Source organism: Cupressus sempervirens, chromosome 5 (assembly GCF_028749045.1).
Source record: "Cupressus sempervirens isolate cs-2001-9-10 chromosome 5, ASM2874904v1, whole genome shotgun sequence".
Classification (NCBI taxonomy): Eukaryota; Viridiplantae; Streptophyta; class Pinopsida; order Cupressales; family Cupressaceae; genus Cupressus; species Cupressus sempervirens.
The window spans coordinates 360,238,374-360,253,560 of NC_143122.1; the positions used below are offsets into that span (position 1 = coordinate 360,238,374).

At 37.5% G+C, this 15,187-nt stretch overlaps 1 protein-coding gene across 2 annotated transcripts in view; it reads right to left on the reverse strand.

Moving 5' to 3' along the window:
• EMB1974 (NHL domain-containing protein) overlaps positions 1 to 15,187 on the reverse strand; it is a 230,278-nt gene that overhangs the window by 43,837 nt on the left and 171,254 nt on the right. For both annotated transcript variants that reach the window (XM_089830348.1, XM_089830347.1), the window contains exon 9: positions 10,028 to 10,141. In XM_089830348.1, coding sequence (XP_089686474.1) covers positions 10,028 to 10,141 — 114 coding nt within the window. The remainder of the gene's footprint in view (positions 1 to 10,027; positions 10,142 to 15,187) is intronic.

Below are 15,187 nucleotides of genomic sequence, written 5' to 3' on the forward strand. Positions count from 1 at the left end.
CCTCTCATATTTAGGAGTCTTCAAATCTGCATTTGGAAGACATCAATCGCATTGGCCAAGTTAGTACATTTGCAAAAATGATCCAAGTTATTCAACACAGAGTAGGGAGAGAGCTCGAAATGTTTATGTTGGTTCTCATAGATCTCGAGTCGAGGATAGAACCCGAAATGGTGATAGGTACAAGGATGCAAATTGGGTTTGTGTTGAGGATTATGGTGGATTAGCTGACAGAGCTAACATACATACTGGCACTCATGATAGGCCACAGAGGCCCATGTTTTTGAGACCTAAGGTGGATGCAGTCTGTATTGAGTCTAAGGCCACTCCTTTTGCTGATGACATGGTGGCACACTTTACAAAGTGGGATGCTTAACCATAGGCTATTAAAGATCAGTTGAATTCTGATAGGTTCCTGACTCAAAAATAGGAGCATTCCGGAGTGAGGTTGGCACTTGAGAGACAATGACCCTGACAGACTGAGTTACAGCAAGTTGCCAGTAAGATGACGTTGGAGCACTTTGATGGTATCGGGAGAGTTACAACTCGAGCTTGGATTCATAAGCTCGACACATATTTGGCTTTGTGTCCTATGTTAGAGGTGAACGCTATTAGATTTGGAGTGATGGAGTGGACTGGTGGTACTATGGTTTAGTTTCTTTGCAACATGATCATATCACTTCCTATCAAGAGTTTGTGGATCACCTGATGGAGAGATTTGATAGGAAGGATCCGGAGGTGTACTTCCATGAGTTGGCTCAGCTGAAGCAATTTGGTAGATTGGAGAGTTACATCAGTGAGTTCCAGAGGCTTTTAGTCACGGTTTATGATATTTCGAAGTGTAGACGAGTGATGTTATTTATGGAGGGATTGACTGAGCCACTCCGTGGATGGGTGAAGTCATTGGACCCATCTTCTCTTTAGGTAGTGATGAGGAAGGCACGAGACTTGGAGTCCTCTTCTTGAAGCAAGGTTGCTTCAAAATCTTCTGCTCTTTCGGCGGATGATGAGCCCCCACCAGTTGTTGAGGACAAGGGTAAGTCAATGGGGAGGTCTGATGATATTTCTAGAGAGGATTTGAGGAGTCGTTAGCTTTGCTATTGGTGCAAGGGGCCTTTCTCTAAAGGTCATACTTCTACATTGAGGCCAAAGGGAGTAGCAAATAGTGGAATGTGGGTTTACATTGATGTGATTTGAGGATAAGTCATCATAGTAGCATGAGGATGTTGATGGAGATGATCATATTGATAATAAAGTTTATACTGTGATGAGTATTTATAGTTTGGTATTTGAGTCACATGTTCAGGATTTGCATCAGGTATAGAGTCGGTCTGATCCTAAGTTGGATTGTATGCAGGATGATTGGGTAGGTATAATGAAGGAGAGTGTGTTGAGATCTCCTATGGATTTGTCTGATAGTGATGTTCCAACTTTTACATCACCAGCACAAGTGTTTGGTGCTATATTACAGGTCATGTTATTGGTTCTAATGATGGTATTGGCATTCACTTGGTTCAATGAGGATAGGGACATCACTTGCTTCTTATGGGATCTTGGTGAAGGTTTTCATATGAGCCGGATTGCTTGAAGGCAAGCAATTTCGAGGAAGGACTATAATGTCCCCGTTTTTGGCAAGTCTGTGCAGTTGATGGAGTTAGCTCATCATAGCGACCCTCGTGAGCTGATTGGGTGTTTTGCGGGTCCTAGTGGTGGACTTACTACTTTTAGTAAGTCTATTTTTGGTAGTTGCTATTTTTGGCAATGCAGTGAGTGGCTTTGGCAGTTGGTCATCACCTACAGTAAATAAGGTTAATAATTGCATGAGCTCTTATTTATTCATTAATTATTAAGTTGCATTATTATAATAGTATTTATATTATTATAATAATGACATAAAAAGATATTTCTAAAAAGTGTGTTGGAAAGTTTCAAGTGTTGAGTTCTTTTGCGAAACTTCCACAATTTTTGATGTGGAGTTTTTTAGGAAACAAAAAAATTTGATGGCCAACAAAGGATTATAAAAGATTATAAATAGGAGCTCATTTCATAGGGAAAGGCACACTTGGATAATTTTTTTGCTTTTGTTGCCTTTGTGGCTTTTCTTGAGTTTTTTGAATTCTATGCCCTTGCTAAAGTATAAGGGACTCTAAGTTTTTGAAGATTGTTTGAAGTCACTATTGAGGTACAGTGGTTTCATTGGTTAAATCTCCATACTGTTATTATCTGCGACGATTGGAATCATAGTTCTGAGAATTCTAAGTTTGTGAAAGCAATTTATTCTGAAGTATTTAATTTGTATCTCTTTCTCTCTCCTACTGTAATACCTTTGCCTAGGAGATTAAATTGTTGAAGGTATTTGTGAGAAGTTGATCAGTAATTACATGGTGAATTTAGTTGCGAATTTGCATTAGGTTTTGGAGGCCACAATTTTGCTATTTCAGGTTGGTGATTGACTGTTGAGGGCAGCGCTCTTATCATTCTGGGTGTCATTGCATAATAATCAAGCCAATTCCTCACATGAGAGGCTGGGCAACACACATTATGAACCTACAATTTTCCATTTAATCTGCATGGAGGCATTTAAATTAGCCGTGGGTATGATTGAGAGGTCAGCGCACATATATATTGGATCTATGACCTTGTTTGGGGCTAGCGAACTGAATTTGAGGGCCAGCAAATTCACTACATTACCTACAATTTGATTCACAGCGGGATGTCTCGGCAATTTTCTGATCTGCTACCAATTGTCTAAGCGATCATTTCGCATTTTGGATAAAGGACATTAAGAAAGGCTGAATGTATTGCCAATGCAAAATCAGGCTCTAAACTTGTTACATTCTGATTGTGAAATTGATTAAAGAAATTAGTTGCCATTCAATCTTATTTGGTAAAGTTCGTGGTTTAGCATTTAGTTCCAGTATTTAGATTTGAATGTATTAAGTTTGCAAAATCATACATACAAAAAAAAAACATCATATTCAGTTATAATAGAACTTGATAGCCAAGTGCTTGATGAAATGTCAAACAACAGATTTTTAACTTTAAAATTGGAGATGTTGACTTATAATCTAGCTAGGGTTATTACAGACACGGGTTATGGTCTTCAACGATATGAAGACTTCACATCTCCACTTCATCTTTCACGATCAGGAGTTCTCAATTGTTTCCTCATATACTTACCTCGAGGTTAAGTTGTTTGGCCCCCACTTCAGCTTGAGACTAGTTATTCAGCCCAGGGTTTCAAGGGGATGGGCTCCATCGCCTTACTAGAGAGACAATGTTTCAACCATCATCTTCACACCACTTCCAAAGTGTCCCTCCTGGAATCTTTGGTTAGACCAATAGTTTTATATAGTTTTGTGGTGTGGGGATCCTCCCTTCTAGCTTCCAACTAGGACTCGGTTGAGAGACTTCAAACGCTCCTTCTCAAACATATTATCAGATGCCACAGATCAACTCTATATAGTGTCATTTTGGCTAAGTTTGGTCTACATCCCTTCAAACTCAAGGACTCTTCGATTTGATCTTGTTTATTCACTATCTCTGGGGGTTTGCTGACTTGAGGGGTGGTTGCGATAGGTACTCGTACTGGTGTACTACTCTTCAATCACGACTGCCACTTCAAATCCAGCTTCTAGGGCTCATTGTTGGTACACCCACGCCACTACCTTATTGGACTCAATTGGGATTAAGATCAACTATCATCCTCCTTATCAATTCTCTTTAGATAACCCCACCCACCTCCTCCCCTCTTGTCAAGAGTTGAATGAGCATGTTAGATTTGACATTTATAGGTAGTACATTATAACGACCTAGAGTGACCCTCCGAGAGGATTGCATCCACGAATGGCCTTTGATGCGGAGCACTTCTTGGAGATCAGAGATGGGATTATTGTGTGTCCTATCCACTTAACCCAATGGTGGAGTCACACCTTGTGCATCTCTCTTGTTTCCTTCCAAATAGGCTCTCACCGACTTTAGGTTCAGACAGACCATCACATTGATAGAGTGGATTAGATTTGTGGTCTCTACACTTTATCTAAGATGGAAACAGAGACCCAATTCATTTTTTGATGTCCCACCCTCTACAAGATCAGAGGGAGATTTCACTATCATTTTAGAAATTGCAGGTCCCTATCGAGCTTTTTCAAATACATCAATCAGCATTGCCTGGCACTTTACCTCCACGAGACTACTCATCTTTGTGATGACATTTTGCAGCTACTGTTTCCCCAAAGCCAAGTTTTGGACCAGCGTATCATTGACTTGTACTCACTCATTTCCCCTACCAAAGGCACGAAACGACCACTCTGTGAGACCCCAAGGAATACCAGATCCATGAGACCATCACCACTTTACCTCAAGCAGTACTCAGACACAACTTGTGATTGGTTGCACCAGTACATACCCTTCAGTTACAGATTTCTTTCAGTCGAGGAAGGACTTTTAGTCCTCCATTAGTTGTTATACTCTGCTTCTTGTTATTCTTTTCCCTAATCACCGTTTGGTGTTCCTATTGCTTGTAGTCTCCCTATTTGTAGCTTTGAGTCCCTTAGACCCTTTTTGTAGTCTCTTGTTGGACATTAATAAATTTATCTTATTTATCTTACGACAATCTCTACTATAAAGAATTCTTTCCACAATCTCCTCAAGAGACAAATATCTCTTCTCAATACTTCTTTTGAGTCTTTCTCATATGTATACACTAAAATCACCAAAACTTGGTACACAACCACATAATCAACTCTCAATACCCAATCACACAAGTAGTTCTTATAAACACAGTTGCAAAGTTAGTTCTCCAAAAATACTTGATACATCACCATGAATGATAATCAACATCTACTTTTATACCACCACCAAGAGCGATCATATTTTCTTTTTCCGACAAACTGACAAGAGTAACGCTTGTACAAGCTCAATAATAAGTCGTTAGGAACACTAATCATTAATGATAAATAATGCATACAACCCATGAGACCTCAATCATATAGATAGAGCAATCGAATGTAAGGAGTCAACAATGACATGGCATGGAAATGCAGCAGTTACAAAACAGTAAGAAAGAATGAGTGAACCGAATCAACGATGACTTGTGATGCCAACATGGACCAACATGTTGCCCAAACAACTCACGATAATAAGGTGAGTAACAACAACAGCTCCCGAACACAGAGACTTGAATGCAACAAGTGGAGAAGATAAAACAATAAACACAAAAGAAGCACCTCCCAAATAACACAGAGAGCTAGAACTATAGAGAAGCATCCATATTAAGTATATTTTTGAGAAACTCACAGCAGGACATAACAGGTAATTGCTCTCTCTTGCAGCTACATAACTTCAACACTCTCCCTTGAAAGAGAGAGATCGTTTATAAGTCATCGCATGATGAGTACAAATAGCTGCAAAAAAAAAAATGCCAATAACAAAATCTAATCACTTATTTCATCAACATAATATTGTCATCTCATCATGGCTACTCCCAAAGGATTAAAGAAATAAATAAAAAAAAGTCATGGAGTTTCACACATGACTTCTTCCATGGCTACTCCCAGAGGGTGGATCCACCATGGCTTTCACCTCAAACTTTTGTCATAGAGAATAATGCATTAACAAGGGATTGTAACCCGAACTTCTCCCTTACAAAGAAGAACTCATTGAGGAGGAATTGCACCTTGAATTTCTCCCTCACATAGAAGAACACATTAACAAGGGATTGTACCTCGAACTTGTAACTTGTTAACAAGATATTGCAATTTGAACCTCTCCCTCATAAAGAACACATTAGCAAGGGATTGCACCTTGAACTTCTCCCTCATTAAGAAGAACTCATTATCATGTATAAGATCACTACAGCTGAGACTCTCTCTCAATAGAGACGCCCTCTCAATAGAGGTAGCATTCTTACTGTATGATTATCACAATAAAAGAGTTGATTCCAAGTTTGACCAAACAAGGACCTTTTGTAGTCACACTACCATACGAACTTGTTGATCCTTTGCAAAGTACTTGACACTCTCCCTCTGCCGCACAAGCTCCCTTTGAATCCCATTTCTTCCCCTGAATGCAAATACAATCTGTATAGGTTCTCTCTCTTCAATGAAGTTATGTGCCATTACCTCAATCTCGTGACTGCAAATAGAGTCCTCATGTTTATTCATTCCTTCAACTTGCATGACATTCTTACAAAATTCATAAAGCTCTTCCTTCAATTCCTTATGTAATCACACATCATCTCGTTGCTTCTTGATCCATCCTAGAGGCATTTTAGAGAGATTAATAGTAATTCATAGAATCAAACTATCTTGAACAGAAACATACAAACAAACGCTAAACACATACATGATTCACTATACTCAATACTATTAGCTACATATAATTCATGATAAATGATCAAAGGTAGAATCATAAAATACTTATCTCTTTATTGCCTAGATTTCCTCATAATCCACCAATAGATCTTACGCGATCACACAGTTATGGTGCAGTCAAAGAAGGTAAAATTCTTAGCCCAACACATTTGCTATCCCCATAGATGTGTATGAAAATCATGTAAGCATCATCCTCCCTATTGATGTCAAAAAATGAAAGCTTAGGAAGCTTTGGACATTATAATCTCTTAAGTTTCCATCAGCACATGATTAGCAAGAATTCCTTAGTATTCAACAACTCACTGAACAGCACTTTCGACACTAATTGGATAACACAATTCTTCTAGAATGCAATTGTCATATTCTTCTTCAAAATCTGTTCTTAGACCCGCTCTGATACCATGCCAAATTTTTGAGAACTAGAATAGCATAAATAAATAAATGGAAAAAATCAAATCACATAAACTCATGGGATAGAGATTCACCCTGGTAAAACCCTCCTCGTGGGAAAAACTCAGCCACACCAAAAATAGATCATTTAATTGAGAGCTTAGAGAAAATACACAGATCTCAATCTTTTGATTGTTGACACTCAAAATCAATCAAACAAACTTATACAAAGTTCAATCCAAAATCTCCAAGTATCTCACAAGTACAGATTTCAATGAAAACATGACTTAGAGTCTAATATTTACCAACCATATACAGGAAAATATCAAAGTATATAAAACACTTGTTACAGATGATACACAACTTCTACCACACAGAAATCTTCAACATACACACGCGACAGTGTTGAAAATTCTCCGAAAAATCTTCTTATGATAATCTCTGTTTTTTTACATTTTTAAGTCTCCTCAAGAAACGAATATCTCTTCTCAATACTTCTTTTAAGTCTTTCTCCCATGCATACACTAGAAACACCAATACTTGGCACAACACCCCACAAACAGCTCTCGATACCCAACCGCACAGGCAGCTCTTAATAATACAAATGTGCAGTTAGCTCTACAAAAAACTTGACACACCACTGTGAATGATAATCAACATCCACTTTTTACCGCCATCAAGTGTGATCGTATTTTCTCTTTCCCACAAATCAGCAGGAGTGATGCTTGTTGAAGCTCATTAGACTGCATTACGAACACTAACCTTTATTGATTAACGGTGCATACAGCATGCCGAGACCTCCACCGTATGAAATGGCCAATGGAATGCAAGGAGTCCATGATGACATGGCATGGTAAATGCAGCTGTTACCAAACAGTAAGATAGAATGAATGAGAGAACTGAATGGAGGATGACTCACGCTGCCAGCATGGACCAACATGTAGCCCAGACAACTCACAATAATAAAGTGAGTAACAGAAACAGCTTCCAAACACAGAGGCTTGAACAAAACAAGTGGAGAAGATAAAATCATGAACACAGAAAAAGCACCTCCCAAATAATACTAAGAAACAGAACCATAGAAAAGCATCCATATTATATGAACATATATATTTCTGAAAACATCACCACAAGACATAACAGGTGATTGGTCTCTCTTGCAGCTACATAACTTCAACAAATTGTTGAGGCCTAAAAGGGTCAAATCACACGTCAAAACATGCAGCACAATTTTATTACGATAACATAGGCAAGATGAACATGTTTAGTTTGGCAAGTAACCTAACTTTTGTGAGTTTTAAATACACTTGCACTAATAAAATTATTACAACCAGTTCAACAGAACAAGCATTGCTAATTTCAACACAAAGTTCAAAATTGAGCGATCTCAAACATGAGGTTAACAATCTGGTTACTGCATAGGCAGCACATATTGTATTTTTTAATTTTTATTAATAGGACTTGGCAAACTTGGATCTTTATGTTGTGTATGAAATCCAAAACTGTTTCAAATTTCAATAACAGTGAAAGCAGATTGGATGCCCTTTTTTTGGCCCAAAGCAGACTTAATTTATAGTTCTTTTTGACTTTTTTTTGGGTTGTTTTCCCATCTAATTTAGTCCGTGTGATCAGTAAAAGAACAGAGAAATCAATTTTATGCATTCTCCCTAGTAACTAGCATTATAAATGTTATACAAAGTTCAATTGTAGGTAAGTATTTGTGGGTGTGGCTTTAGTCCTGCTTGTATAGACCAGAAGATGTTCTTCCTTCAAAGAATTCCTACCTAGAATACTGATCAAACAAGTTTTGTATGAAGGCAGCCGGAATCAACAAATATAATACATTGACATTTATAATGTGCTTTCATTTGTTCTCGTACCATTTTTATAGTTAAAATCTCTGGTTCAGAGATAGCTTTTTAAGTTTTGAAGTATCTATTTTTACTCTCTAGGGATCTAATTAAACGATGAGCAATGGTTTTTTTTGCTTATCTGAGCTGCTACCCCACTTTATATATATATATATATATATATATATATATATATATATATATATATATATATATATTCGAGCATATGTAAAGAGCTTATCATTTAGGCTGGAGAGATACTGTTCATGCAATATGCAATAAATATATATATATATATATATATATACACACAATATGCAATATATACATATGTACATCTATGTATATATATGTACATATATGCATATATGTACATGTACACACACACACACACACACACACACACACACATATATATATACATCTATATATACATATATATATGTATATGTATATGTATATATATATATTGCATATTGCATGAACAGTAACTCTCCAACCTAAATGATAAGCTCTTTACATATGCTCGAATGCGATAAATGAGCAACAACTGGCAAAATTCTGACATTAAGAGACCAATCAAACGTTCAAGGCAATAGGACACACCTCAGCATCTGCAAAATACAAGCAATTATGATCAGCACTAAAAATTGAGGCAGCGGATGACAGAGCTGCAATCAACAAATATAATACATTGACATTTATAATGTGCTTTCATTTGTTCTCATACCTTTTTTAAAGTTAAAATCTCTGGTTCAGAGATAGCTTTTTAAGTTTTAAAGTATCTATTTTTACTCTAGGGATCTAATTAAACCATGAGCAGTGGTTTTTCTTTGCTTATCTGAGGTGCTACCCCACTTTATATATATATACAATCTCTAGTTCAGAGATAGCTTTTTAAGTTTTAAAGTATCTATTTTTACTCTCTAGGGATCTAATTAAACCATGAGCAATGGTTTTTCTTTGCTTATCTGAGGTGCTACCCCACTTCTTATATATATATATGTATGTATGTATGTATGTATGTATGTATGTATGTCTATGTATATACATATACATGTATGTATATGTACATACATATATGTATATACATACATGTATATGTGTATATATGTATATATGTACATATATGTAGATATATATGCACATATAACATATGTATATATATATATATATATATATATATATATATATATATATATATATATATATATGTGTGTGTGTGCATGTGTGTGTGTGTGTGTGTGTGTGTGTGTTGCATATTGCATGAACAGTAGCTCTCCAGCCTAAATGATAAGCTCTTTACATATGCTCAAATGCGATAAATGAGCAACAACTGGCAAAATTCTGACATTAAGAGAACTACAGTGCTATAATTGCTACAACCAATCAAACGTTCCAGGGAGAATGACATACCTCAGCATCTGCAAAATACAGGCAATTATGATCAGCCCTAAAAATGGAGGCAGCGGGACGACAGAGCTTTGCTGTCTCAAATGGTCCATCCTCAAAACCTGGAGAAGAACCAATCTGCACCAGAAGAAAAATATTCAATTAAAAACGTTTAATAGCAATCAATAGACTAATGGCAGAATTGAGGGAAAAAAAGTTTGGTGTAGAAAAAGAATGTTTCCAAACCTACTACACAGCATGCACAATTATTTCTCTAAAAGTTATAATATGATTGTCAAAGCAACATCCATACAACATCTTTCTATGATTGCATGCTGCAAAGAAAAATTTGTTATTATTAATTCTCAGCTCCAACATATTCTGAATGGTACAACTTTGCAAAACTATTAGTTTACTTCTAAAAGTTCCAAAGATATAATAAATCATGAAGTGGGCCGAAATGTAGCAGAATTATTTTGACAAGGGATATGAAAAAAATGAACTGGGCAATAAAAGGAATTTTTTGTAAAATTTCGCCAAGAAAGGTCTAGATCAATACAAAAACCACTGTAATGTCCTACCCTAACTGGCTATCAATTTTTTTGCTCTCTATTTAAAGTGTAGTTAACAAGCATCATGTCAAATTGTTTGATTGCGCACTGTGCTATGAGTTTTCTGATTTGATTTACATTTCAAAGTATATGCAAGTGTATTTTTTGGCCAAGATCATAGACATCCTTATTCATGCAATTAACTGAGCAAAGAATTATAAATCACATCAAAAACTCATAATGAACATTAATTAACTAAAATGAACTTTTGAATGCTAACCTTAATTTACAGCAATAAGCTGTTCATTACATGCATCCAAACTAGAAGTCTCTGAACATATTAGAGTCAATTCCAACACCATTGTACCAAACACTTTAAAGGCTCATACAGATCTGCTACCAATATGTAAGGATATGAAACAATAAACAACAGTATTTCCAGCTTCAAGTGGACTATCATAGCACGCAATAAAATTTAAATATGCAGGATCCAATTTGACAACTCCAATTTGAAATGGTTTGAATAGCACTAAGAACTAATTTCCAGCACACAGGATGAGCTTATTCAAGTTTCTTCTCACAGTAGATACTATATAGCACATATAGTCCCTTAACTACTGGAACCAACTGTAAATAGTTTAATGCAGCCCTCAAACAATCCTAGCATCAATTATTCAAGCACTCTATCAATCCCTTGCTCAAACAAATCCAAAACCATCTGATCTTAAGTCTGATATAAATTTAGCCAGATCTGAAACACAAAACTGAATAATGACAGATGGCAGCAATCATATTAAACCATGGCATTCACCTCCAACCCCTAGCCATCCAAGTTGTCAAACCCTCTAGAGGGATTTCCAATAGAAAACAACAACAATCTGATAATAAAGTGCAATGGTGGATTTTGAATGAATCCCCACCAAAGATGGATTTGGGTTGCTGTCCACACCACCAAGAAACTCCAAAGGTTTTCATCCTCAGATTTCTTATGAACGAAAGCCAAAGCTCTCAAGCATCTCAGAGAAATAAAATAAGCCAATTATCCAAATGAGTTCCAAATGAAGCTATGATTCTCCAAGGAACTTTCCGGAAAATGCATTTAATTTACCCTCTTGAATATTAATATTTACTTGCAAGTTGGGAATAATAATAAAGCAACCCCCTATATCATTTTTAATTGATACAAAGTCACTTTATGAATTAATTTTTATATTCATCTTATATCTCCCTATATTGGCACCTATCTCCAAAAAATGCTTTATTAAATTATTTATAATCTTTCAACTCTGGACTATAAAGTCACTTTACAATTTTCAATTACACATTTATATAACATTCTCATTAAATTCATTAAAATAACATTAAAGAAACATTACATTAACTTTAATAAAAACATTATTTTATTTTAAAAGCTCTGGACTAAAACTAACTATCAAATGATAGTATCCAGATACCTGCTGAGAATAACTAAAAATAGAAATCCATACACTGCCCCTGTTGGATTCCTCCTGTGCCTTTTGTTGGGTGGATATTTTGCAACTAGGATTTTTTATAACTTCTGTCACAAAACAGGAGTTCCAACCACACCTTATGAGACAAAGTCTCTCCTACCTTAAAGGGAAGGCTCCCCCTTCTCATTGTTGCTTGGATCAACTCAAGCTAAGCAAGAAGTTTAGAGAAGCTGAAAAAGGGTGTTACCAATATTTTTTCCTCTTTTTTCAAGAAAGAATCCAATTACTCACGAAGCGAGTAATGGGTAAGATGAATCTCTAACTACACCTCTATCTTAAATTGGAACATTGATACCAATAAACACAAGTCAACTCACAGGCTGATTGCAAGTGTACAAGCGCAGATCTATGTCTATTTTCTACACTTAAGGACAAATAGGAAGCTTGTAGACTCTTACACAATCCTTCAAAGATAAGCTTCGACTATTGGGGCACACAAACTTCCAAAAGTAGAGAATTTGTTAATCCTAGTTCCACCACCACCTATGGCACTCACACAGACTTCCACAACAACCGATTTCTATATTTAATCTAGGTCATTACAGTTCATAGATATCAAAGTAACTATTCTATCAATGCTTTGAACATAAACAAGTAAGCATGAATTCAAGAAAGTAACACATTATAGACATAGCTTAATTTGTTTACCACATAGGGTAAACGGATATTTATTGCATTCAGAGATCAAAATAAGACATAAAACAAGATAGTATTTTATTCATATAAGCAAAGTATACAATCATGAGCACAACTATAATGATGATCCATAGTTCAATTGGACAATATACATATATATCCTGGAGGGGTGACTCAACCATCATGCAACCTTTCGAATACTAACTAATCCTGTTGGCTTTTGCCAATAACATCATCCCCCCCAAAAGAAAAGTCGTCTCCGGATGACAAAATAGAGACAACTAAGTACATCAAAACAAGACTAAGAAGAAGAAGGGTGCGTACTTGATAGTGCAGGTGTAGTAGCCTTCAACTGTGCTCATAACTCGTGCACATGCTAGGTCCGAGTGTTCAGATCCGCCTCAGCAAACATCTAAATCTCTAAATCTTTCTTCATCATCTCTACTATATTCCCGAGCTCCACCTCTTTTGCTTCCAACTCCATTTGTAGCCGACTGTTTGCTTTCTTTGCTTTGTCAAGCTAAGATAAGAATGTTGCCTTCTCTAATTAACTTTTGTTTAACTGCCTCCAACTGGGCAATGAATGTTGCCTACTCTGACTCCCAAGTTGATTGATGAGTAGCCAACCTTGCTTTTACTGCTGCTAATCAAGTAGTTGTCCCTTCTCGAGACAATGTTGCGGCTACCTAATCTGCCTAGCTCCTCTGTAGACCATAGTAGGTGTTTCTATATACCTACACTATCTCTCAGGTGAGGTACTCCACTCATTTCTCTACTACTAGCTCTCTTGCAATCCACTCATGTCGCATCTCCGAAGTTTCTGTATTAGGCCACCATCGCGCCTCAAAGCATACTAAGAAGGCAATCAGGCAACAAACTCGCATAAAGGATAGAACATGCTCTAGCTCCTGCACAACTGTCTCTGCGCAGAAATCATCACTTGGCAACCTCGAGTCACCATATCAGCCAAGTATGCTTCTACATCTTCCCCCATGTCTGTCGATGATCCTAGTACGTGTTGCTCTTGTGTACCCATCGTTGTCTCAACTACCTCTAACATCCGCTCAGCAGTGTTATCTATCGAAGGTGGAGGTGGTAGCTCATCTATACCACTGGGATGACTTGCCTCCTCCTACAAAACTATAGGATCCACCTCCTGGGGTACTTTTCTCGTAGGCAAGAGAATACTGGATGCCTGTGCTATTGGCATGATGTTGAACTTTCAACACAGATAAGCATTCAATTCTTGTGTTGTACTTGCCCTACTAGTATCCTCACTAGCTAGCTTGGCCAATAACGTAGCATCTATGGTGACCACAGCATCTAAGCCAACTATGTCCAACCGAACCCGTGGTGCCCTTTGACTCTCAAGTGCCTCCTCCTACGCAAGTATCTCCATCACCCCCTCATGTGTCTCTATCACCTCGCCTGATAAGGCTTTAGGTGGCAATGTGTGAGATGTTGTCTGTGATGGAACCAATGCCTCCAGAATGACTGCTGGCTAGGCTACCACTGTCATTGGAATCATAACTATGGGCTGCCTGAACTGTCTAAAACCAAGAATACGTGTACCTACAAGGGCTAAATGAGATGTCGCTAAAAGGGCAGATCGTGGGAATAGTAGCGGCGTCACCATGATACTTCAACCTCCTCGTCATCCTTCATATCCTCTTCCTCTTCATCTCTCTCATTGGTATCTTTGGATGATGTCTCCTGCCTGCCGCTATCTGTGTTCCCATGTTCTCAGCCTACGTCTAACTCTTGCCTTAGTCACTTCTGCCTGACCATGGCCTTTTGGCCGCCTGGTGTGTCTAAATGCTTTCACTGTATGATGGGAGGCTCACCTAGAGTGAGCGGGCTAGGCTTGACCTACAGATTGTCAATGGGGATCATTCGTGTCATAGCATCGAGGAACAATCCAATGGCGTAATGGGGTATATAAAATGTTCTATGCTACAATGTCATGAATTTGTATATGCATTCCATAAGTACTATTGCCCAATCGTACACCTTCCCATTCATAATTTCGTTCATCATCGCTACCTACAAAAAAGAACTATCTGACACGTGGCTCAACCCCGTGAGCCTGCTCTTGACCAAGCCCATCAGGCAGCGCCACTCTCCCTCCTAAATGTTGGATTTTTTCAATCCTCTTCCTTTAGATGTGTCTATCAACGCTTTGTTTTCTAGCTAAGATAGTTTGCCGCACATGAGCTCTATCAGGAATGCCTTTGCCTCCTAACTCAATTTCTTAGGCTTGCCATTAATCTTCCTACCTCCCAAGGCGTGTCCGGCTACACCAAATACCCTCATAAAGTATGTTGCCTTCAAAGAAATTACTAGGTCCCACCCTAGGTATGAAAATGAGCTTGCTCTGGAAAACTTGTCATAAGTGTATCATTGTGCGTAAAAAACCCTCATACTCTTGAATACAAAAGACCTGCATTTGGATTGCCCATTCCACCTATGCCTTTCTTATGCTATTT